At 40.2% G+C, this 27,170-nt stretch overlaps 1 protein-coding gene across 5 annotated transcripts in view; it reads left to right on the top strand.

Moving 5' to 3' along the window:
• Positions 1-27,170, top strand: part of TGH (SWAP (Suppressor-of-White-APricot)/surp domain-containing protein) — a 68,741-nt gene that overhangs the window by 21,422 nt on the left and 20,149 nt on the right. For all 5 annotated transcript variants that reach the window (XM_088985745.1, XM_088985746.1, XM_088985750.1 and 2 more), the window contains one exon: positions 8,182-8,330. In XM_088985745.1, the coding sequence (XP_088841871.1) occupies positions 8,182-8,330 (149 nt within the window). The remainder of the gene's footprint in view (positions 1-8,181; positions 8,331-27,170) is intronic.

Below are 27,170 nucleotides of genomic sequence, written 5' to 3'. Positions count from 1 at the left end.
AACTTGGAACTGAAAGACCCAAATGATCTCAAAGTTTTCTTACAAAAGAAGAGAGAGGAAATATATGTAAAAAAAGAGGAAATTGAGTGAGGCTGAAAGACTAATGAGGGGTGTGGAAGGAGATAAAAGCTTTGGTGTTAAAGGGGAGAGGAGGAAAAGAAATAAGTAAGGGCATTGGAATTCAGGGGTGAAAAAATAGGGAAATGAGAATAATTAGCTAGAATGTTAGAGGCCTAGGAAATGCTAGAAAGAGAGCAGTAATTAATGAGGCAATCAAGAAGATAAATCCGGATGTGGCAATGTTGCAGGAGACCAAAAGAGCAAACTTTGATGTCAGGTGGGCAAAGAGTGTCTTGAGAGCTAGGATCAACTGGGTTGCGGCTCCCTCTGGGGGGCTTAGGGGGTATTGTGACAATGTGGAAGAATGATGTTTTCATAGGCTTGGAGGATTTGATAGGCCGATTTTCAGTTTCCTTGAAGTTTAAGCAGGTGGAGGATGGATTTGAGTGGGTGTTAACAAATGTTTATGTGCTAAATGAGTATAGAGAGGGGGAAATTATGGGAAGAATTGGGTTATATTAGGGGACTATGGAAAGGACCATGTGTATAGAAAATTTAACCAAATTGTGGATGCCTTTGAGCTTAAAGAGATCCCATTGTCACATAGCAGCTTTACATGGTCCAATCTCCAAGTGATCCTGTCTGCTCTAAGCTGGACAGATTTTTCTTTTCAAATGATTGGGAAGAGCATTGGGGGAGATTGACATCTAGAGCCCTTTCAAGGGTGACCTTTGATCATTGGCCTATTGTGATATGTAAGGAAGAGTTAGGCCACCTAGGATTTATTAGGAAAGTTAAAGAATGGTGGCTAGAGAGTAATCCTACAGTTGACTAGAGTGGAATGAGGTTCCACAAGAAGCTCAAATATATGAAAGATAGAGTTAAGGAGTGGAATCTTCTAGAGTTTGGGAGGTTGGAGGAAAGGAAGCAATCTGTGACTACACAAATTGAAAAGACCTAGATTTGAAGGAAGGGAGGGGATGCCTTACAGAAGAGGATAAGGAACAAAGATGGAGACTGTGGAAACAGTTAGAGGATTATTTTCTCAAGGAGGAAATAAGTTGGAGGCAAAAATCAAGATGTAAGTGGTTGAAAGAGGGGGATGGGAATACTAAATTCTTTCATCATGTGGAAAATGGAAGGAGGAAAAATTTCATCTCAAGCCTGGAAATTGAAGGGGTAACACTATCCAATCAAAGTGAGATTGTTGGAGCCTTTGTCGATCATTTTAGATATATTTTTAGAAGACCCATAAATAACAGGTGTGGCTTGAGGGGTTAGATTGGCCATTCTTGAATTTAGAGTATAGAGAGTGGTTAGAGAGGAAATTTGACATGGAAGAGGTGAAGGAGGTTGTGTTCTATATGGATAGGTCAAAGGCACTAGGCTCAGATGGCCTTACAATGGAATTTTATCAAGACTGCTGGGAGATACTAAAAGAGGATCTAATGGTGGAATTTGATGAATTTCATGACAGAGGAGTGATCAACCCAGGTTTTAATTCCACTTTCATGGCCTTGGTTCCCAAGAAAAAAAGAAGCAAACCATCCGAGGGACTATAAACCAATCAACCTAGTAAATAGCCTGTACAATATTGTAAAGGTGTTGTCTCTTAGGATTAGGAAGGTGCTCCCTACCATCGTAACAAATAACCAAGGAGCCTTTGTGAGGGGGAAGCAAGTAACAGATCAAATACTTATAGCAAATGAGAGCGTCGAGGATTTCAAGAAATCCAAGAAAAAAGGGTGGTTTGCAAATTGGATTTAGAAAAGGCCTATCATATGGTAGATTGGTCCTTCTTGCTGGAGGTGATGATCAACTTTGGGTTTGGGGACAAATGGTGTAGGTGGGTGATGGGATATATTAGGACTTGCCACTATATTTTGGTGAATGGGATAGTGGTGGATTTTTTCCCGACATTGAGAGGAATCAGACAGGGAGACCCCCTTTCTCCTTTTCTATTTACCTTGGTTGTAAAAGTGTTGGGGGGACTAATCTTTAGAGTAGATTCATGGAATTTAATTAGGGGGTGGAGATTTGGGAGGGAGAACATACCATAGTTGCAGTTTGAAAATGATATGATACTTTTCTATGAAGGAGGGTATCTCAATTGGATTAGGAACTTGAAACTCACTATACAACTTTTTGAGCAGATGTCAAATCTTAAAGTAAATTTTGAGAAAAGTTGTCTAGTAGGAATAAATTTGAGGGAGGGGGGATATAATGGAGTGTGCAATGTCTAATTGGCCTTCAAGTTACCTTGGTTGCCTTTGGGAGATAATCCATAGGGGGGTCTGGAATCTAGTTGTGGAGAGGTTTGAGAAGAGACTTGCCTTGTGGAAGGAAAACATATATTGATGTTGTACTCCTGGCCCGCACGAGTTTAAACCGTGAACGGAAAAATAAAAATAAAAAAAGGAGTGTTCATTCATGGAACAAAGTAAAATAAATGTAAATAAGTACTTCATTAAATATGATGAGGAAAGAATAAACATTCCTTAAAAAAATCTCTTCATTAACTAAGAAAAAACAATGCATCAAGCACCATAAAAAAGAGTACCCCGAGAGGAGTACTCTAGTAAGGAAGCTTTGGCTTTCTTCTTTTCTTCAAATTTTGCAAGAATGTCTCCACCAGCCTCAAGCTTTGCTATCTTGAGTTCTGCTTCAGCCTTTTCATGCCTTTCCAATTCTTGCTTCAAGGTCTCAATGTCACCTTGAAGTTTTGACTTAAATATCTTACCAGCTTCAAATTTCTCTGAAGATTTGGCTTTATCTTCAATATCTTGGAGCTCCTTCTCTAACATAATCAAATCAGAATTCTTGATATCCAAGTCTCTCTCCAAAGTCCCAATAGTCCCATTAACTTGTTTAATTTGTTTCAAGCAGTCTTGATGTCGAGAAGATACTTTCTCAAAATGAAACATGTCTATATTCAGACATGCTCGAATAATACCATCTAACTCCTCAATTTCAACAGCTTGTTGCATGATGATTTGGTTGTTCTTGATAATAGATTCAACCTTAGATTGCCATAAAAGAGACTGAAGGGCCATACCCTTTAACAAACTGATTGTATCCTCAATCTTTTGTCTGCCCAAAATCAATGCCTTAGGAGATGCCTTCTCAATTTCCCTCCTTATTGTATTGATGGTAGTCTCAATCAAATTCGAAATAAGTGAATCTATGCTGCCATGAGTGTTAGATGTTGTAGCAATAGATGGAATTTCTTCTTTTGCATCACTTGGTTGTTCCAAATCTTTTGCTACAATCCCACCTATCATCTCCACTTGAGAAGAAGAATCAACATGACACACTATACAAAAGTCGTTTGAAGGATCATGTCCATCTATGTTGCTACTTGGCATGAGAATGGGATCAAGATCATCAAGTTGGCGGGTGACATCCTCATATGCTCCATAATCTAATGGTTCTTCATCAGAAATTATTATTGGGGAATCAACAACCCTTTCCACATCACTTGTCTCTTGAAATTCATTGGGTCTTGGATATCTTTCCCTCTTGAAATTTATGCCACGATCTTCTTCACCTGAGAGACACAAGGGACAATGAATACCACATCCCTTTGAACTTGAGGTGTCAGCAATAGGTGAAGATTGCTTGGGATTTTCAACTACTTGTAGATCACACTGCCATTCTCCAATTTTAATGGCACCCTTTATGCTTGTATGGACTTGCCTCAAATTTATGATGCACACATATGCCTCACGAGTCGGTGTGTCCTTAGAACCAACTACAACAGAAATCACATCACGTAGTGGTCTCATCAAAATGGGATTTGTAAATCGGGACCACCATCTCACATATGAATATGTACATACACCATATCTACTCATCCTTGGAATGATGAAACGAGAACGAGTATTAGTATGAAATAACATCTGCCAAGCTAGTGCCACTTCTAAGGTGCACTTCTCACATTGCTCAAAGCTGAACTTGAGGGTATTTCTTGGGATGCCTTGAACAAAGCCAAATTGTCGAGCAAAGCGGCTTGGATAATAGGGTTCTAACCAAAGATCAGAACCTATCCACACAGGAAGAAGCCGCGATCGGATACTAATTAGGAATTCAAATTCTGATTCTGAAAGATCATCTTTGTCAAGTTTTTCCACATCTTCAGTTTGAACATAGGAAAAAGGCTGAAAAGTAAAATAGCTGCTATTACGAAAAGTCATTCATGCATGGAAAACATTCTGGAATTCAGGTTATAAACCTGCATATCTAGCCAAATGAGGATAACTCTCTGGAAATTCATGATCTGATCGACATTGATATAAGTGACGTAAGTGTTCAGCAAGCCATCCCATCACATAATGAATAGGAATTTTGGCATTCGCATGCCCAGGCCCTTGAGGATGTGATCAAACCCAAAACTACTGGGGCTAGGGAAATGCAGGTACCCTGAGCCATCTATGAGGCCATATAAAATGTCTCTGGCCTTACCACATCTCTATTGTATGGAAGAACAAAGCGACTCAGCCAAAATGCTAAATAAGCTGCTAGTTGACCCGTCTTTGAAACAATTAAAGGGAGCTTCTCTTTAGAAGAAGAAGAGTCAATCAATTTCTTGAAGCCAGAGTCAGTCCTCCTGCTATATCTACCCTTAACATTTTTCTGAGGATGGGTCTTCTCCGTGTCCTTCATAAATGATTTCTCCCCCATAGAAATGCTCAAGTCAACGGATCCAATCAACTTCATCAATATTGAAATGATGACATAACTGTGCATGGATTAATAATAATTCAGCAACAATAGGAGAATATATGCGCTCATCAATCTCTATAGGAGCAAATAAATCTTGATTGGTGGGTATAAACTCTTCATAAGGAATACCCAGAATGGGTAATCCACTTATTCGGTTGATATCGAGCAAAGAAACCCCAAGTTCACCACCACCACATCTCATAAAAGGCTCGCCAAACATTTGGGTTACAATGATATGGATATCTAGAAACTGCAACAACCCCATAAACTCTAGCTTGCTGAAGCTCCTTTTCATAATCTCTCAAAATCACTTCAGTCCATTCTAGCAAAACCGAGCAAAAATCAACTAAACCTCTAAACCTGAATTTATCTCACCACCTCTGTTTCCGTGCTAGCATATGCATCAATGCTGGATACGAGCTCATCATCACATTGACCAGGGCATTTGGTGAGTTGTCAACCTTCTCAAGAGTAAGAGCTTTAAATCTTGCTCCAGCTTCTGAACAACACTCTACTTGTCCCATGAGTCTATTATGATCAGTCTCGAAGTCACTAGACTGTACTTCCACAGTTCGTATCCAATTGATAAAACATTCATTTGGGGCATTTATACCCAACTTTGAAATTGGGATGGACCTATAATACTAAGGACATACTTGTCTTTGTATTCAGTTTTACTTATGCTTAAACTAAGAGTGTTTACTTGGTTTTTACAAGTAGCTGACTTACTAAGGACATACTTGTCTTTGTACTCAGTTTTATTTATGAGTATATAAGCTAATTAAAGTGGCGGCCAGACCTTTTTTTTTGGCTACTCTCCATTCTCTTCAATTTCTCCTCTCTTCTCTTCTCTACACAAACCTTCTCTTTCCTTTCTTGCTTTTTCTCTTTCACAGATTTTATATCAAAACAGAATTTTTGCAGTTTTCTACTTGGTATCAGAGCAAGTTTAGGGATTTTTTGAGCTGCTCCATCGTGCAGCCCTAGATCGACCGACTGCATGATGGGGTAAAGTGCTGATTGAGGACTTAAGGTAAGCCCAATTTTTGGTAGATTTGCAATCCCTTGTAGCTGGTCTTGGGTTTATCACCAAAATCAGGAAGAACTGGAGAAAGGGGAAGATTCCTGATTTAGTAGGACTCCTTAATTTTTACTTAGGAGGTGGCGCTCTGGCTTTTTAGGGTTTCTAGAGGTTTTTTGAAGAGGACAGTTCTAGTTCCAGTCTTTTTGGAAGCCTCTGGAGGGAGCGGCAACCTCTTCTCTTCCTTTCCCTACTCCCATGGAGAAGGGAATCTTTGGTGAGAGGGGCTTATAGGGTACCGAGAAGGTGTTTGAGGTTTCTAAAGGAGATAAAACTCTTTTTTTTTCATCTCAAATTGATTTCCTAATCTGTTCTGGGAGTTATTGAGGGCTGTGGAGTTGAAAACAAATCTGTAGGTGAAATGAGACTAGGTGGAGAAGGTGTTGGTGACCTCTTCGGGGCTGAGACAATCACTATAGTTAAGTTGGATGGTACAAACTACTTAGAATGGTTACAATCTACAAAGATGGCCATTGGAGCTTGTGGAAAATTGGATGTCACTGGTGAAGAGAAGAAACCTGAGACTAACTACTCCCGATGGGTACAAGAGAACTACATGGTGATGACCTGGCTATGCAATTCCATGTTACCCCATATAAGTAAGAATTTTCTATGGGCTAACCCAACTAAGGAGATTTGTGATGGAGTAGCAGAAACTTATTCACAAAGTGAGAATGTTGCTAGAGCCTACCAGTTGAGAAACCAGGTGATTGCTACTAGGCAGGGAGATAAGTCTGTTGCAATTTATTTTTCATCCCTCAAAACCTTATGGTAGGAGATAGATCATTTGGTGACTGTGGTTTGGGAAAGTAGCAAAGTTGCAACAACTTATCAGAAGCTGGTAGAGAAGAATAGGGTATTTGAGTTTCTAGTAAGACTTAGCTCTGAATATGACATTGCATGGCAGCATATTCTTTCTCGAGACAGTGTAACTCTCTCTTAGGCATATGCCTTTGTGTCTGGAGAGGAGAGTAGGAGGAATGTGATGATGAGAAACCTAGGCCTTGAGCATTCAACTATGGTTAGCATAGTGAAGCCTAAGCTGAGTGGGGATAAGGGTTGAAAGGAACCAAGGAAGGAGGACAAGAAGGACTTGATTTCTGACTATTGTAAGAAACCTAAACATACTAGAGATACCTATTGGAAGCTTCACCCACACCTTATACCGAGCCGGCTTGAAAACAAGAAGGGAAATGTGAATATGGTAGTCATATTCACGTTGGTGATTTATCAGGACCACTTACTACAACTTCTCTAGAGTCTGTTGCAGCAGCTGCAGTGAGGGCCGAATTGGAGAGTTATTGGGTCCAAGGCCCATTAGTTTATGTTTAAACTAAGAGTTTTTACCTAGTTTTTACAAGTAGCAGACTTACTAAGGGCATACTTGTCTTTGTATTCAGTTTTATTTATAAGTAAATAAGCTAATGAAAGGGTCAGGCAGACCTAATTTTTTTGATTGCTCCCCATTTTTTTCAAATTTTTTCCTCTTCTCTTCTCTGCATAAACCTTCTCTTTAGTTTCTTTCTTTCTCTCTTTCACATATTTTATATCAGAAGAGAATTTTTGCAAATTTCTACTTAAATAAACAAGAAATTGATTTGTTGCTTATAAAAAATATATATAAATAAATAAATAAATAAACATGTGAAAATTAAATAAGAAACTAGTTTAGTTCTAGGGCTGAAAAAACAATATTGGATTAGTGGGACATTAAAGAAAAGAATATGGCTTAAAGCTTGAGGGAATTCATTTTGTGGTTTTAGGGCTAAAACAATTGTGTCAAGACTTTAATGGCTCAAACTTTTAACCCTGAACTAGTAAAATGTAACTATTAACCCCAAAATGGGTAATCCCAAGAAGTTTGTCTTGAATGATTGAATCTTGGCTGGTGAAGGGGTTTAGTAAACATGGTTGTATCTTGTATGTTATTGATTGTTACACTTTTTGCCTTATGGTGGTGTGTTTGGAAGGAAAGAAACTATAGAATCCCAGAAGAAAGGGGTGTGGAGAATGAAGTAATCAGAAAGGTGAACCGATGAGGTGCCCTATATAGTTTATGGACTTCCATTTTATTGTATTTGATGGGCTGAAATTTTCTAATTTCTGTAAAGATTAGGGAACATCAGAAAGGGCACACCACTTGTGCATGCTGCATGTTACAAAAGAATCATTTTAACATAATTATTCTGGAAGTTGACATATGCATCAATCAACTTCTGGTTCATATTTACCATTTTTTTATGATGCTCTCCCTGTTAATGAAACTGGTTTCAGAGTTCAATACATCATACCTATTCAAAATCTTTATGTGTTTTCAGATGTACGAAGGGAGGCTAGAAAAGCATTTCTTGCCTTTTCTTCTGATGATGCAAAAACATCAAGCGATCAGTCTGAGCCTGTAATCCGTGACCATGAAACTACTATTGAGCAGCCTAATGATAACATATATTCTTCTCAAAGCACACCTGTGAGTGTTCTTTTCAGCTTTATGAATTAAAATAAACTTTTATTCTTCTTAATTTCTCAATACTTCTATAGGTTAAGTTTTGAATGTAAAACTATGAAATACTTCTGACATTCTTTTCCAAATAAACATATCATGTTGCTTGGTATTATGTTAAGATAATTTATCTGTTTCTTTGCTCCTTTTAGGGTCTGTAAAACAATTCTTTCCCCACACACAACCTGATATCTTATTGTACTCATAGTTGCTATGCATTTTCAATGTGCCTCTTCAGTTGCCTGTCACTTTGGAGTCCATCCACAATGGTAGGAATAGAACATTCTCTTAATGTTACCAAGATGGATTTGGGCTGAGATCTTGATCCCTCTCTATGCTTTTAGACTCATGTATGGTTAGGGTGTAAAGAGAGTGGAGGCAGGTGGATTTTAAGTTGATTATTAGGTGTATGGTTGGTGCTTGATCCTTGGTCAATTTGACATCATATTAGAAAGCCCAGTTGATTAGGCAGTCTTTGAGTCAAGGGACACTTCAAACTTGCAGGTGGAATTAATGGTCTTCTTGCTTTGTGCACATTTTTTTGATAGTAAAAGAAAACTTTTATTAAAATAAACCAGAGTACAGGAACTGTTGATAAGACATCAGTGAAATAGAAAAAAAAGGTGAAAGAGCAGTTACGCGCATGAAAATGAAATCCCACCAATGATGAAAATCTTGCATAAAAATGGGAAAAATGAGAAGGAACAGGAGAGGAACTGAAAGAAGGAAAACAGTACAATTAGATTATCTAACCCACTTTGGGATCATCTCACCAAGAAAGGATGAAGATAGTGGCCTGCCTGCATCAGTCCTTCAGCTTCTTCAAGGGTGAACTCTCAAGGGTTTGAATGTAAGGGGCAAGCTGCTTTGGAGGATTTTTCAAGCTGCTATCTTGTGGGCTCTTTGGAAGGAAAGGAACTGCTGGATTTTTTACAATAAATGTACTGATGTAGCTTCAGTCAAGAACAAAATTATAGGCTTCCTGTGTTCTTGGTTAAGTGTACAAAGGGCCTTCAATGGTCTCCAGCTTTTACTCCTTTATTAATAAAAGTTTCTGTTATTGATAAAAAAAAAGGTGTCCAGCTTTTATCTCTCTCTCTTTTTTTTTGCAAGCTGGACCTTTTTTATCCAATTTCTCAGGTCTTTTTGTATATTCCCAATGTACAGGCTCCCATTGTGCATGGGCTGATGTATTCACTTTCCTTTTTTCTTAAATTATGTAGGACCCCAAATTATCTCACCATTCACTGAGTCAAAGCAGTCTTCAACCACATCTTTATCTTGTGCAATATCAAAGAGAGAGGGGAACCTTTCACACAAAGCAAGGTCCCCACACTATTTGTCAAGCCAGAACTTGATATGATTACCATTGCCAACTTGCATCAAATGTCCTTATAGAAAACAGGAAGAATGGAGACAATATTACTCCACAGGCCACAGCTCCTTGGGGGTAGGCCAGGGCTCAAGTCCCAACCCCGATTTGTGAGTCCATACTTATCAATGATGATTCTTCTCTAGATGTTGCTTCTCTTCGCTGAATCTCCAACACCATTTGCCAAGAAGGGCCTTGTTTAACAGTTTTAATATTTCTGATGCCTAGGTCACCAACTTTCCTTGATTGGCATACTGTTTTCCAACTCACCAAATTAAATTTGAAGTTCCTCCAGCCAGCCCATAAAAAACCACATTTTCTTCTCTAAGTGTTTTGCAACAGTTGCAGGGATTTGAAATAAAGACATGTAATAAATTGGGAGTGAAGACTGAAGACAAAACACTCTGAATCAAAGTAAGTTTACCACCTTTTGATAAGCACTTAGATTTCCACATTGACAGTTTCTTGTCAAATCTATCAATAACCAGATCCCAGATCCTCTAGGAACTGCTTTTGGATCCCAGGGGAAGGCCAAGGTAGGTGGTGGGCAAATTCCTAGTTTTGCAGCCCAAAATACTAGCCAGCTGGGGGTCGGGATTACCTTCCTCTGTCTTCATTAATTCACTGTTTGAAAGGTTGATTTTAAGGCGTGGGACAGCTTTGAACCATCTAAAGATGCCCAAATAAATCAGCTCATCAGTTGAGGAATCACAAAAGAAGATGGTGTCATCAGTGAATTGAAGCAGGGAGATCTGTTCAATGCTCTCCCTAACTTTAAACCCATGAATGAGGCCACCAGCTGTCGCCCTGCAGGTGAGCTTACTCAAAGCTTCCATTATTATATTGAATAGGAAGGGAGACGAAGGATCTCCTTGCCTTAAACCCTTGAGCTTTTGAATCTTCCACAGGAGACACCATTGAAGAGAACAGAGAATGTGGGAGTGGTAACACAAACGTTGATCCAATTTCTCCATTTGGAGCTAATGTTCATTCTAAACAGCATATAGTCCAGGAAATTCCAGCTAACATGATCAAAAGCCTTTTCTAAATCCACCTTGAGAATCAGCCCTTCTCTGCCTTACCTTTTCTGTGAGTCAATCAATTTGTTAGCTATAAGGGCCCCATTAAGAATCTGTCTCCCTTCTACAAAGGCACCTTGGAGGGAGAGATGATCTGGCCCATCACTCTTTTCAGCCTTGAAGCTAAAACTTTTGCAAGAATTTTATACACACTTCCTGAGAGACTGATGGGTTTGTATTCTTTCAACTCCAAGGCCCCTTGCTTTTTTGGAACCAAGGTGATAAAGGTTGAGTTGAGACACCTTTCCAAAGCAGTCCTTTAGTGGAACTCTTCAAAAAACCTTCAAAAGATCCTGCTTGATAAAGTGCCAGCCCAGTTTTATAGAATTTCAATGTGAAGCCATCTGGGCCTGCGCTTTATCCCCCTCCATTAGAAAGATATCCTCCCTGATTTCTTCCTCTGAGAATGGTTTCTCTAGATCAGGCAGCATCTTCATCAGAATGGGCTTGTCTTGTATATTTTATCTCTAGTCGCTAAGCGGACTACCAGAATGGGCTTCACAAACATGTGGGTAAGCCAGAGAAGGCCCATAGGCTTTCTTGTAGGTCAAGATTTTAAGTGTTGCATGGACTCAGACACAGGAGTCAGAATCTAACATGTCCCACAAGTCCAGCTTGGAAAACTCAAAAAAGGAATTGTGGACATGTGTCGACACTATGAAAACTTTGGGAGATAGTAATTGAGTAAAGGTTATGACATGAAACAAATATTTCAGAAAACCAATTTGGCTTTATGCCAGGGAGTTCAGCCTTGGAAGCCAAAGCCATCTTACTTTAAGACAGTTGAAAGAAAAGTTCAGAGACAGAGAGATCTTCATATGGTTTTCATTATCTAGAGAAAGCTTATGATAGAGTCTCTAGAGAAGTGATATCTTTTATCTTATCACCTATTTGTATTTTTCCCTCTTTTCTTAATAAATTTTCTTTTTTATTGATCTTCACAAAAAAAAAAAGAAAAAGAAAAAGAAGAGTCTCTAGAGAGGTAATATGGTGGGTTTTGGAAAAGGAAGGAGTCCCAAATAGGTATGTGGACCTAATTAAGGTGATATATCCATATAAGTTTGTCTTTTCACCACATACAATCAATTAGCTCTGAAACTGTCCATGTATTCTTTTCTCTTGATGCGTATGAGTGAACAAGGAGAGGAGTGTCAAGGATGTTAAATTCTAGTGAACTAGAAAGGGGGTGGGACAAGACATCTTGTGTCCACATGTATTTTATTGTGGAGGCTATAGCAAGATAGTTGTGGGGTTTACTCTTTCTTGTACTTCTTTATTGTATTTCCCTCCTTTCTTTTTTCCTTAAATAGTATATTGCATTTCCCTACTTTATGTAAGCTAGTGTGATGCATGCTACCTATGACTTTTTTTTGACCATCTGATGGAGACAAACATAAGAATTTTAGAAGGCAAATCCTCTTAAATTGATCAAACCATACATATATATATGTAAACAAAAATATCCTCTTGGGCAAAATCTTCCAATTTCACAACTGATGCCCTCTTTTCGTAATTATTACATCTTGTGATATTTTGTGTATTCTCAATGCATGTGCAGCCATTCACTGTATTGGGTTTATCCCTATTTTACAATTATTAAAAAACAGTGACTTGTCTGTTCCCTCTTGATTTTAATTTTAGGGTAAAAGACTTAAAAATACCTTGGGTTTTCAGAAATTGACTTAAACATACCCCAAGCTTTTCAATCTGACTTAAATATACCTTGTAGGCTGACCCCACTGGACTTAAAAATACCCTCTACTGGTAAATCTTTAGGAATCAATTGTCCTCTTTAAAATTTAAAATCCCCATTTTACCATTTGTTGACTGTCTTCATGTTCCACCAACAAAGAGAACAGAGGCTTTGTTCTCTCCTCCTTCCTTTAGTCGTCCATGTAGTGAGCAGGCTTGTTCGTATCCACGAACAACTACCACCTTGTTAACAATTGTATCATGGTGGTCCTCACCAATCCATCAGGGAGAAAGTGGCGGCACCCATAGAGGCTCTCGAACTGATTTGTATGAAGAACAGAGACAATTAGAGCAGGGTAGAACTAAAATTCAGAGTATTAATTGATTCAAATGACAGTAATTTTTATCTGCAATCAAGGCAATGGTTACAAAAAGGAATTTTAAGTTGATCTTCAAAGTTACAAGACAACACATTTTTACATGAATTATACAGTTGAGGAAATGGGAATCTTGTTGTTTGATTGACCATTTCCGGTGAATCGGTGATTGCTTTTTTAACATTTGGGTGCTTTTCAACTTTCTCTTCCCCCCAATTATTTATTAGCCCAGGGCCAACCTAGTAAGAAGTTGGATCATGTATCCCCTTATAACAAAAGCTGATCCATCACAGCCAGGAAAAACTAAAAAGCAATTGTATAGCTCATTTGTTTGACCCCTCTAGACTGGATAGTAGGATTTGGGTTCCTTCTTCAGGTATCTTCTATTGTTCTTTTTACAAAGAATTAACCCAATCCCTCCGTACCTTCGATACCCTTTCCCAGTCTTGGAAGTTTGAGGTAGACCAATTCCTCCCAGAGTAGGTGCTTTCTGCTAGGAAGCTGTCCTAGAAAAGTGTTAACACTTGTGACTTCAAAAGAAAAGGCCTAATTGGTGTTTATCCCCGCACTGGTGCATCCTATGCAAGGAGAATGGTGAGAGATGCTATCACTTGTTAGTATCCTGCCCTTTTGTTTCAGAAATCTGGTGTTAGTTTTTCTCTCTTTTTGGTTGTAGGTGGCCCTCCCCTCCAAATGTGCAGAGCTTGTTTAACTCTACTTCTGTGAGGGGTTTAAAAAAGAGAGGTAAAATTTTGTGATGTGCTAGAGCAGCTGTATGCTGGACAGTGTGGGAGAAAAGAAATCAAAGAACCTTCCATGAAAAAGAAAGAAACAAGGCATCATTGAATTAATCTCTGTTAGGGTGGTTCATTGGGTCAAGACTATGAAGCTCTTTGAAGGTTATTCAGCAGGAGATATCATTAGAAATTGGAAAGAAGTGGCTTGGTCTGCTCCCTTGAATACTTCCCCTGTTCCAGCTTAGAATCCTCCAACTACGGGGTTCACTAAATTGAACTTTGATGGCAGCACTAAAGGAAACCCAGGCCCTTCAGGTATTGCTAGAACGTTCAGGGATGAAGAAGTTCGAATTATTGCCATGTTTTCGGGCCCTATAGGTTGGGGGGATTCTCTGAGAGCTGAAATTTTGGCAGTTTTGGAAGGGATCAAAAGAGCCCAGCAGATGAGTATTAGAAAGCTGCTGGTGGAAGGTGACTCTAGGCTGGCTGTTAGTTGGCTGCAGAAGGAAGATTTCAGTTTTGGAAGTTATTAAATGAGAAAAAAAACCAGCTAACTCAAAAACATGGAAATTCAGTTTCAGTGGTCCAAGAGGAGTGCTAATTCTCTGGTAGACTCTTTGGCCAAACAAGGGGTGGGAAGAGCTAATCTCTTTTGGGCATTGTTGTAATCTGATTTCTACTTTTAGGGAGGGTTAAGAGATTTTACCCCTCCCTTCCTGTTGTATCTTTCTCTCTTTTGTTCCTCTTAATAAAAGTTTTTGTTATCGATAAAAAAAAGCCAACGAATTTTCAGATTTCTTTCTCTCACTTTTTTTTTTGAGAAATGATGAAATATAATGATAATAATAATAATAATAATAATAATAATAATAATAATAATAATAAGATAGAAATATATTGAAAAAGTCGGTACAAAATCCTTGCAAAATTCCTCTCCCTTCAGTTAAGAGGCTTTCATCCAAGATAGACAAATATCAGATCAAATACTCATTGCCAATGAATGTGTGGAGGATTTCAAGAAAGCTGGAAGGAAGGGCATTGTGTGTAAGCTGGATCTAGAGAAAGTTTATGACTTGGTGGACTGGGAGTTCTTAATTAATGCATTAAGGAAGTGTGGTTTTGGAGCAAGATGGTGTAAATGCATTAAAGGATGCCTACAATCTTCTCACTTCTCAATGCTGGTAAATGCTGCAGTCAAGGATTTCTTTGGTGCCCTAAGAGAAGTGCGACAAGGGAACCCTTTATCCCCTTTCCTTTTCACCATATTAGCTGAGGCTTTTAGCAGATTGATCTCGAAGGTAGAGGAGGTTGGTTTGTTAAAGGGTTGGAAAGTAGGGAGGGAGAGGGTGGTTGTAACTCTTCTACAATTCGCAGATGACATCATTATTTTTTGCGAGATTGGAGATGAGTTAGGAGCAAGAAACGTAAGGGTGTTGGTGAAACTCTTGAGTTAGGAGCAAGAAACGTAAGGATGTTGGTGAAACTCTTTGAAAAAGTGACAAATCTGAGGGTGAACCTTAATAAGAGTCTGGTGGTAGGGATCAATTTAGCACAAGAAGATGTTAATTTGTGGGCTGAGGAGCTAGGATGCTTAAGAAGTGATTGGCCACTCAAGTATTTAGGCCTCCCCCTTGGTGCAAATCCTAGAAGTATAGATTTTTGGAATCCAATTGTGAAAAGGTTTGAAAAGAAACTCGCTGTGTGGAAGAGGAATTATATATCTTTGGGGGGTAGGATTACTCTCATTAAGTCTACCCTAGCAAGCCTTCCAGTTTACTACCTCTCGGTGTTCAGCATGCCTCAAGCTGTGGGAAAGAAATTAGAGAGAAAAATCAGGGATTTTTGTGGGAACCGGGCGAGAAGAAGAAAGATCATTTAGTAAGATGGGATCTAGTATCTAGGAGAAAAGAATTTGGAGGATTGGGGTTAGGAAGATTGAAGGAAAGGAACGAGGCTCTACTAGGGAAGTGGTTATGGAGGTACCCACAAGAAACAAATAGGTTGTGGCACAAGATTGCGACTAGTATTCATGGGCTCTCAGAGAATGGTTGGAATGCTGGAGTGTCTAACAGGGTTTCCAATGCTTCACCTTGGAAAGCGATTCACAAACTCCTCCCATTGCTCCTCAATCATGTCAGGTTTGATCTCTACTCAAGTAACAAAGTTAAATTTTGGGAAGATGTATGGGTGGGTGGCTCTTCTTTAAAGACCTTATTCCCATCAATTTATGCCCTGTCCTGCCTTAAGGGCACACCGGTTGCTGATTTTCTGTCCCCTTCTCCTTCAGCCTGGTTTTGCTTGAAATCTGGGTCTCCACAGAAATGTGCAAGATTCAGAGCTGGATTTGGTGTGTTCTATTATTCAGCTGCTTGACGGGGTATTTATTAATCCTGCTAAGCAAGATACTAGACTCTGGGCTCCTAATCCCCTTGGAGCTTTCAGTTGTGCGTCTTTTTTCAAAACCTTGACCTCTAATCAACCAGGGGTATGTTATGGGCCCGGGTGTAGGATCTCGTCATAGGTCGGTCCACAGGGAGAACCTCTAGCTTCCCCTTGCCCCTCCCTTTGCATGCAGACCCTATCGTGACGACCTAAGGGGTGATTTGTCCAAGAGATCACCCTAACTCTCCTTAACTCTTCTCTTGACTGAAATTTTGAATGCCTTTATTCAATAATAGTGGCTCCTTAAATAGGAGATTACAAGAGTCCTGCTCTTAGGGAGACTCCTTGCTGAATAGGGAGACTTCCAACTCTATCTTGATAAGATAAGACTGATAAGATAAGATAAGTCTCTCTTAATCTTAATCTAATAAGATAAGTCTCTCTTAATCCTAATCTAATAAGATCAGATAATCTAATCTACTAACTTAATAAGATAAGATAAGAATAACAAGATAGTCTAATCTAATATGCTGAATGGATAAGACTGTTGCTGCCGAATTGGATAGGATGAGAACACCAGATCATTGCTGCTGCTGCTCCCAATACGTGTCCACATCAGGGTACAATTCCCAGTCCGAGAAGTCTGGTGTCGCCCTATTCCCCCTAAAGTGGGTGATTTCTGTTGGGAGGTTTACCATGGTGCAATTAACACATGTGATCTGATGCAGAGGAAGAAACCTGGTTGGTTCCTTTCACCTAATTGGTGTTGCTTGTGCGAATCAAATGGTGAAACTGCTCATCATATTTTTGTTTCCTGTCCTGTAGCTAGCAGCATATGGAATTGGTCTTTTTCTCTCTTTGGGTGCAGGTGGGATACCCCGGTGAGCTTGGGAAGACTGTTTGATGCCTCCACGTGGCCAAAAAGAAGAGGAAGAACTCTGGAGATGCACACGGGCAGCAGTACTTTGGATGTTATGGGAGGAAAGAAATCAGAGAATTTTTTAAGGAAATAAAAGGTGTAAGGAATTACTGATAGGGATTATGATAAAAGTGATCTCATGGGTAAAATCTTTGGGTTTATTCTCAGACTTTACTATGGATGATATAATCAGGAACTGGAGGACTGTAGCATCCTCGACATCAGCAAAAAAGGTGTTAAGAAGCTGGGATCCTCCTGAATCTGGATTCTTTTTTTTTTTTTTTTGATCAATAACAATGAAATTTTATTTTATTAATGATTGAGAGAATCGGAATTACAAAGGAAGGGGCTAAAGAATCTTAACTCCCAACTATCCAAGGTACATCCTGACCATGAAGCAATTACAAAACAGCCCAAAATATAGTGTTTCTGTTTACCTCCTGAATCTGGATTCCTCAAATTAGACTTTGATGGGAGCAGCTTTGGCAACCTTGGTGTGGCTGGAATTGGTGGGGTCATAAGAGATGACATGGGGAAAGTAGTGGGGCTGTATTCGGGCCCTATTGGATGGGGAGACTCCATTACAGCTGAACTAAAAGCAATGGTCTTTGGAATACAAAAAACCATGGAAATAGGTGTGAGAAAGTTGGTTGTATAAGGCGACTTCAAAGTAATTATAAGCTGGCTAAAGCAGAATGGAAAGACTCCATGGGCGTTCAGAAATGAGATCAAGAAACTTAATCACATTACCAAGGACGCAGTTATTATTTCAGTGGACTCCAAGAGCAGCAAATGGTTTTGCAGACCAGCTAGCGAAGCAAGGGGCTAATAGGGAACATTGTTTTTGGGCTCAGTTGTAAGGATGTAAAGCAAAATCTTAGGTGGGAATTTAAAGGACAATGGGGTAGCCGAGGCTACTCAATTTCTGTACTAATTCTAATATCATTTTCTTAATAAAATCACCTTTACTGATAAAAAAAAAGATAGAAATATATTGCTGAGGGAGAGATTTTCTTAGGCAGCCAATACAAATGATAGCCAGAAATCTCACTTACAAACCTAAATTTTCATCCCATAACAACGAGCTCCAATGTCTAGAAAAAACTTAAAGGTACAACCCTTAAAGAGGTTGTTGATAGATACCCATTTCACAAAGCACTGATTTCGCCAATGAGCCAACAAAGAATTCAGATTCTGAGGTGTAACCCAACTCAGATCAAACAAGTTTAAAACATGGACCCATATTCTCTAAGAAGCTGTAGAAAATTAGCAGATGATTCACAATTTCCTCATCTTCCTCGCACAGACAGCAGCGGTTCACCAAGGCCATTCCCTTTTTATCCAAGACATCCATGGTAAGGATTTTTTCTTTTAGAGCAACCCACATGAAAAACTGAGCTTTTCGTGGTATAGAGGTTTTCCACAGCCAGGTCCAAGGGGGATTTGGTTCTTCCGTTGACATTAAGGAAGACAACATCGATTTCACAGTAAAAATACCAGACATTTCTTTATTCCATCTGATTTTGTTCATCTCCAAAGGATTCACCTTGGATTTGTCCACTACATTCAGTAGGCCCATTAGGGAGTCTAACTCCCAGTCGTTTACCTCCTGAAGAAAACTGAAGATCGATTTCAGATTTCATAGCATCCCTCCATTCTGGAATCTTAAGAGCTTCTGACACAAACCTGGGAATAGGATGAGAAGCAACAGAAGAGAGATAGGCAAAGTATGAAGGTGAAAGCAAACTGTAAGAAAGGTGCTTGGAAATGCAGTGTGCAGTGCATTTTCGTTTTCCTTTTCTAACAGCAATGGGAATATCAAGGTCAGGGAAGGATGAATCCAAAGGTGCTGAAATAGTACCTGTTGTCTCTTATGTGACTGGGAGTGTATGAGGCTCATGTGCTGTAGGAGAAACAACCTGCACATTTCTGGATCTTTGCCTTTGATACACCTTGGGATTGAGGATAGGACGAGGAGGTAGAGTACTGGGACAAGGAGAATGGAACGACTGATCCACCCTTGATACATTTGAAGGAGAAGCAGACACATCAAGAGATTCAACATGGACAAGAAGAGGAAGAGCAAACACCTGTGACAAATCCTCCCCCTGTGGACAATGTCCATCTGGAGAGGAACCATAAAAGGGGGAAAGCTCATCAAAGGTGACATCCATTGAGACATACCGATTGCCAGACTTTGGATCAAAACAACAATAACCCTTCTGTGTGGGGGAATAACCAAGGAAGATACACTTTTGAGCTTTGGGTTCAAATTTATGCATTTGGACACTTGGAACATGTACATAACAGGTGTAGCCAAAGACACGAATAGGAACAGGAAAAAGGTCCTTGTCCGGATGAAGAAGATTGAAGGGAGACTTAAACCCCAAAACCCTGGATGGCATACGGTTTATAAGGTAGGTAGCAGTAAGAAGAACATCACCCCAAAACCTGGTAGGAACATGTGAGGCAAATAAGATACTTCTTGCAACTTCAACAATATGCCTATTTTTCCTCTCAGCAACCCCATTCTGTTCTAGGGTCCTAGCACATGAGCTTTGATGAATAACCCCCATGTCAGAGAGATAATAGGATAGGTTTTTCTCAAAGTATTCTTTTGCATTTTCAGATCTGAAGATTTTAATCATGGTATCAAATTGGGTTAGAACAAATTCATGGAATTGTTTAACAAGTCTTGGAACTTCATCACGGGATTTCATCAGGAATATCCAAGTGAACCGAGAAAAGTCATCAATAAACAGGATAAAATATTTGTAGCCACCCATGAAGGGTAAGTGGTAAAGCCTCCACACATCAGAATGCACAATATTAAAAGGAAAAGAAGATCTTTTATTGCTCAAAGGATAATTGTTTCTACAATGCTTTGACAATTCACAAGACTCACAATGAAGATTGGACAAACTAATTCCCTTAAACAGTTCAGGGAATAGATGACTCAAGGCAGAAAAAGACAAATGACCAAAACGGCGATGACACAACATAATCCGACTAACAGACTCTGAAGAGACAGATCCGAGAGCAACATTCCCAAGATGATCAGTGCATTGTCCCGGAGTATCAAGTAGGTATATTCCGTTCGCCTCACGGCCACTTCCAATCACCTTCTGAGACTCCAGATCTTGAAAAACACAGTAGGAAGGAAAAAGTGTTACACAACAGTTTAGTGACTTGGTTAAACTACTCACAGACAACAAATTTGTATTTAGTTTAGGTACATGGAGGGCAGAAGGTAGGAACAAGGAATTCGTAGCCTTTATGGTTCCCTTACCAGAGATAGGGGCAAGTGAACCATCAGCTAAAGTGATTTTATCACGTCCAGGAAGCAAGTCATGAAACAAACAAGGTAGACAAATTGGCCATATGGTCAGAAGCACCTGAGTCAATAATCCAAGGGATCTTGAGATTACCTGAAGTGGTAGCATGATTGGCAGAAGCCCTTATACCTGAATGACCAAATGCTGAAGTAGCAAAAATTTCTGAAGGGTTGGAAGGAGAGGTCATATCACTCAGCTGATTGATCATCTTCTTGAACTTTTCATATTCTGCTCTCATGGCTGCCAACTGTGCAGAAGCAGACATCTCTTCACTATCTGGCCCGACAGCTACATTTGCACTTCCTGATCTTTTACTATCATGTTTTTTCTGAAAACGACTGGGAACAAGATTATGATGTAATTTCCAGCACTTGTCTTTGGTGTACTTCGGCTTCTTGCAGTACTCACATATAACTTCTTTCTTTCTTGTGCCACCAGAAGTTCCAACATTCCCTTTAGGTTTAATCCACATATTGGCAAAGTGATCATTAATATCAACCCCCTAAACCTGGATAGCCCTTCTGCTTTCTTCACTACTCACCAATGCATAAGCTTGTGACAAAGAGACACACTCCTTGGAAAGAATATTATGTTTTGTGATATCATATTCTGGGTTTAGTTCAGTTAAGAACTCAAATACCCTGTTCCTTTCAACCAATTTTCTGTAGGTCTCTACATCATTGGTGGTATCCCAAGTTACAACTTCTATTAGGTCAATCTCTTGCCATAGGGACTTCAGGGTTGAGAAATATACAGCAAGAGGTTTCTCCCCTTGCCTTAAATTCTTTACATCACTTCTCAATTTATATGCCCGGGCCACATTGAGTTTTTGGGAATAGGTTTCTGCAACACTGTCCCAAATTTCTTTTGCTGAATTCATTCATAGGTAGTGTTGGCTGATTTGTGGCTGCATTGAGTTCACAAGCCACCCAATGACAGTGTAGTTTTCTTGGATCCACTTTTCGTAGGATGGATCATCTTCTGGGGGAGCCTTCTTACTCCCGGAAATGAACCCCTACTTTCCTCTACTACATACATGAATCTTTACTGATTGTAACCATGCCAGATAATTAGTTCCATCTAGTTTAACTGTAGTCACAGTCAATAAGGAATCACTTGGAGTCCCTTGAACCAGTCCATATTCAACACCACTTTTGTTTTCAAACTCTGAGGAGTACATCATGTAAACACTCAAAATATGATTTCAGATGACTTTTACAAATAAACTGAATGAGGACAAGCAATAACAGAGTTCAGCCGACCACAAGAAGGCAACACATTGAGTTCAGCCGACCACAAGAAGGCAACAGAAACTTCTAGGCACTCAGTCGAAGTACCTTTTCAAATCCGGACTTCAAGGTAAATACCACTTGGTATTGCTGAAATAGCCCTTTTTACAAACACAGTGTGGGCAATAGAGACAACCCCACTGTCAAAAAAGAAAAAAAGACCTCAAGAACAGTTCGTACAGCCCCCCAAAACAGCCAAAAATAAGTAACAATCCACAGCCTTGTTACAAGGATGTTTCGGCAGTTTTGACAGTCCAAGAAGGAGTGAAAAAAAACAGCCCAGAAATTTTTGGGTTAAACCATATTCAATGGCATCCGAAGGTAGTATAGAACAACCAAAGTTTTCGGACACTTCAACAGTCCAAACATAGCCGAGAGTAATACAAAACAATCAGAGATTTTTAGACACTTCAACAATCCAAACACAGTCGAAAGTAATACAGAACCAGAAAACTGAGCACAACTTACAGTTCGAGCTTCAAAACAGAACCGAGTTGTTCCCCTTCCCTTTTTTTTTTCTCTGATTCTTCCTGGCCACCGAACCATTTCTCCAAGAGATTCTAGTCTTGGGCACTTCCAATGACTTCCAAGAATCAGGCAATACGAGCCTAAGCTTCCAGCCCTAGAATATTGAAGTTCGGGTATGCTCTGATACCATGAAGAAAACTGAAGAGAGGAGAGTTGAGAGTTCGGCAATGAGGGTCTGAGAATGAGAGTTTCGAACCATCTCTCTCAGCACCCTAACACTATTTTATTAAGATATATATTAATAATTACAAGGAGGCCCTTAGTTGGGCAAGAATTTACAAAGAACTTAATACAGACAGGATGGGCCCAGAATAAGGCCCATTATAGAAAAGCATAAATAACAAGAAATAATAAACAACCTATGGGCCATTCGGCCCATCTTCTCTACACCTCCCTTCTAAGTCTCGGTACCCAGATTGGATGCTCATTGGAATATTGAAGATAGTCTCTCACCCTTGCTTCTTTGTTGGCTGCCAACTCAAAAATAGAGGGGAACTCCATATGAAGGGGGTTGGTGCAGCACCAACCGTCCTTCCAAAATTTAATCCTTTCACCTGATCCAGGTTCAAAAGAGATATGTTTAAAGAAAACATCTCTATTCTGCATGATGCCTCTCCAAAAACTTGTGCCATAAGGTTCATTAGAGCTTCAAGATTTATATCCCAATGAATCTTCCCCATATTTGTTCGTGACTACAATCTTCCAGAGGTGATCCCTTTCTGTAGCATATCTCCAAAGCCATTTGGAGAGCAGGGCTGTATTTGTTTGGGATTAGGTTTGATGCCTAAACCACCTCTCTGCTCGGACTTACATACCTCTGACCAGGTCACCAAATGGAACTTCTTCTCTTCAGAATCATCCGGCAGGAAATCTCTTTTGATTTTTTCAATGCACTTAGCTACTGATGCTGGGGCTTTATACAAAGACATAACATACATAGACATGCTTGATAGTACACTTCTGATCAGTGTGATTCTTCCTTTTTTGGACAGGTAAACCTTTTTCCAACCAGCCAATTTTTGCTTAATTCTTTCAATGATTGGATCCCATATCTCTTTTGCTATGCAATGATCTCCCAAGGGAAGCCCTACAAATTTTGATGGCACCTAAGCTATACCACAGCCCAAGACTGTAGCTAACTTGTCAATTTGAGAGACTTCACCTACCGGAAAGATGGTTGTTTTTTGCAGGTTGACTTTTAGCCCAGATACTGCTTCAAAACATATAAGGAGGCATCTCAGGAATAGCAAATCTCTACAGCTGGCCCTCGAGAATATTAAGGAGTCATCTGCAAATTGTAAGAGTGTGATTGGACTACTACTCTGAGACTGTGAATCCCTCCAAATGACCCCATGACTCTGCCCTTTCCACCATTCTACTTGGGGCTTCCACTATCATGATAAAAAGAAAGGAGGACAAGGGGTCCCCTTGACGCAGTCCTCTCTTCACTGAGAAGAAACCTCTAGGTCGACCATTCACCATAATTGGGATTTTAGCCGCTTCCATACAGCTTCTGATCCAAGATCTCCATTTTAAACCATAACCCATTCTTCTCAAAATATACTGCACGAAGTCTCAATGGACATGGTTGTGTATGCCTTCTCTAAATTCAGCGTGCAGACAACTACTGGAATACCAGATTTAATTCTTGCATCTATACATTCGTTTTGCGATTGGAGCCCCATGTAGGATCTGCCTTCCATCCACAAAGGCGTATTGAGAGGGAGATATTAATGGAGTTAGGGTGTACCTCAATCTGTTGGCTATTACTTTTGCGATCAACTTGTAGATGCTGCTTACCAAGCTTATCGGCCTGTAATCTTTCAGGTCCTCTATTCCATTTTTCTTTGGAGTGTGGGTCACTAAGGTGGCCTTTATTGCACCCACCACTTCAGCTGATGACTGAAATTCTGAAAACATTACTAGCACCTCTTGTTTAAGGAAAGGCTAGCATTTCTTGTAAAATTCAATTTGGAAACCATTTGGCCCCGGAGTCTTGTCTTCAACTAAATCATTTATAGCCTGCCAAATTTTCCCTTTAGCAAAAGGTGCTTCTAGGGCGAGGAAGAAACCAAGAGCCGTTCAGACTACTGCAAAAGATGGAGAGAACTCGAAGCGCGGGAGGGTTCTAGAAGGTAAACCGGTGGAAAAAGGAGCTGAAAGTTGAGTCGAAGAGATTCTTGTTCGATCTTGGAAGGGCTGGAGGCAGGAACCTACTGAAAATCAGAGAAGAAAAGAGGGCGACAGTTCTCCTAATAGACGAAGTGGTGTTGTGGTTGAAAGGCTTTATTGATGGAGTGACTTACTCTATCAGAAAAGAAGGCTGGAGGAACTCCATAGGAGTGCACAGGAAAAGATTTGTAGTTGAGCTGAGAAGAAATGAGAGAGGATGGTTCATTGCTGTCATAGAATTTTTTGACAATAGGAGACAGATGGTTTGTTTTTCGGAAGGGAAGGAGGCACAGGGGTGGCTGGCTGTTGCAGATAAATTACAAGGTTATCTAAACGAGACACAAGACGTGAGTACAAAGGAGCCCAAAGAGCACAAACTTTCGATCCAAGAAGGTGACAGATGATGAGGAGCAAGGAAACACAAAGCAGAGTCCTTCCAATTGCGGAGAAGCTTTTGCTAGTTCGATAGGGGTGAAAAGGCTTTTGATGGAGGCGGAGAAGAATACCTGGGTGAGGAGAATGGTGGTAACAGCTAACAAGGAAGTGAAGGATTGGAGAGAAGTGTTGGATACAGTGGTGTGCAACGTAGGGACTCAATCCAATGTTGCATTGAAGCCCTTTTCTGAAAGGAAGGCAATCCTTGACGTAGGTGATGAGCAGTGAGATCTCACTACGTTGGATTCTGAAGAGGGTCTGCTCCAGCTTCAGAATTGGAAGCCACTCTGTAATGAAATGGAACTCAACCCTGGAAGTTTCATACTCAAGTTGTTAGGTCTTCCGTTTCATCTATGGAATGTGTCGAACCTGGATAAAATAGTGAAGTTGTTGGGAGGAGCCATGGAGGAGTTTAACTTTCAGGATTTATACGCTGCTGAGGTAAAAATTGCAGGGGTGAAACCGGAGTTGCTGCCCAGATCAGTTGATGTGTTAGCTGATGGATGCGGTTTCCTCTGATTTCGGAAGTGGAAGCGACTCTTTGGGGAAGAAGAACAAAGGTTGAAGATGCCAAGGTGGCAGGCTGGTATACACGTGGCATGCAATCGGTGGTGAGAGTTATTGGCGAGCAAGGAGATTTATTTGGGGAAGCTGTAAAGTCGGCCAAGGAAAACCAAGGCACAAGTAAGCTAATTAAAGGAAAAAAAATTCAACAAATTTTGAATTATTAGGAACAAAAGAGGGTCGGGTTTCCTAAGCTGATGTGGCCAAGAGGGGGAGTGGGTCGAGTAATTATAATATGAGAACCGCCTGCTCTGAACCGACCGGGGGTAGATGCGGTTTAACCAGTGGTGTGAAGACCGACCCACGTGATGTTTTAATTGATCACGTGGGTCAGGGGAAGCAACTCGCGACTATAGACAGCAGCTTCTGTCTATCTTCTTCTCCAACAAAGATAGTTCGGGTTGGACCGTCACGAAGGACTGAACGGGGTTCAAGGGGTTTCCTACAATGGGTACCTCGCACAGACGTGGCTTCGGACTTTGATGGTCACTCTTATTCAGACTGCCCAAACCCTAGGTATGCACGAGAAAATGTGGCGGAGAGGGACTTAGTGAATGAAGGTTGGGTAGCTTGCAATTTGGAGGAGGTTGAAGGGGAAGATGACTATAAGTTTCCTCTAGTCTTGGTAGTGTAGCGGAAAGGGAGTTGTAGGTGGAAGAGATTGTAGCCAATCTAGACCTGGAACAATTTTTTACAGAAGAAGTAGAAAACGACATTATTAATGGTGTAACGACTCGACCTGATAGAGAAGAGGAGGCTGACGCAACTGAGCACAGATAAATCTTTGGGGATGGAAACCTTTGCTCTCAACCAGAAGAACCATTGCCAAACCAGATTCCAAGGCAGTCTATATGTAAGGAAGTTTCTAATGCTTCCTAGCAACAAAATAGAAGTATGTCAGTAAGGGGTAAACAACAGGGTGTGGACTCCGGCTGTCCATTCAGAATCAAGCTGAGGAAATAGATAACATTCACACTCCAAAACAGGGAATAACATACATTGTTACCAGTCATTGCAGTTCCCCCCAGAACCAGCAAAACTCAGGTATTTGTGTCACTTCGATTTTTGTTACTAATGACTGCTCTCTGTCTGTTGTGCTATATTCCCTTCCCATTCCAGAGGACGGAGCCCGTGTTGAAGAAGGAAGAAAAGAAAGCGGTAGAAGTGGAGATGACATTGAAAAAGGTGAAAGGGAGGAGGCAATAGAGAGAAATATAAGAATCTGGGAAATGTTAAAGAGGCTAGTGGATGAATTTGAGGAAAATAACTTACAGAAGGAGATGGCAGATGGGCTAGGTGTAGAAAATGAGAACAAGGGTGTAGGAAGTGGTGAGGGAATACGTAGGAAAGGAAGTCCCAATAAGTTAAGTGTGGGGGAGGGGAATAGTGAGGATTCCATAGCAGCTTTTGTGAGGAACCTGGGGTGTAGCTTGAAAAACCCAAATGATCTGAAGATTTTCTTGCAAAAGGAGGAAGGTAAGGTGAGGAAGAGGAAACTGAGTGAGGCCGAAAGACTGATAAGGGATGCGGGGGGGGGGGACAAGCTTTTGGGTGTCAAAGGGGAAAGAAGGAAGGGGGTTAAGTGATAACCTATTGGGTTTGGTGGAGGAAAACAAGAGAGCAGAATGAAAATTGTTAGTTGCATTGTTAGAGGGTTGGGAAGTGCTAGGAAAAGAGCAGTAATTAAAGAGGTGATTAAAAAGATAAAACCATATATAGTTATGTTACAGGAGTCTAAGAGAGCAGAATTTGATGCTAGATGGGCCAGGAGTATTTGGGGAGCTAGGGGTATCAGTTGGGTTACTGCTCCTTCTTGGGGGTCTACAGGGGGTATAATTACACTTTGGAAGAATGAGGTCTGCATAGGATTGGAAGAGTTGATAGGCCAATTTTCAGTATCTTTGAAGTTTAGGCAGGTGGAGAATG

Source organism: Nelumbo lutea, chromosome 4 (genome assembly GCF_056320005.1).
Source record: "Nelumbo lutea isolate HS-2025 chromosome 4, American lotus-T2T, whole genome shotgun sequence".
In the NCBI taxonomy this organism is placed as follows: Eukaryota; Viridiplantae; Streptophyta; class Magnoliopsida; order Proteales; family Nelumbonaceae; genus Nelumbo; species Nelumbo lutea.
Note: the sequence above shows the minus strand (reverse complement) of the source record. Positions and strands in the feature narration are given on the sequence as shown.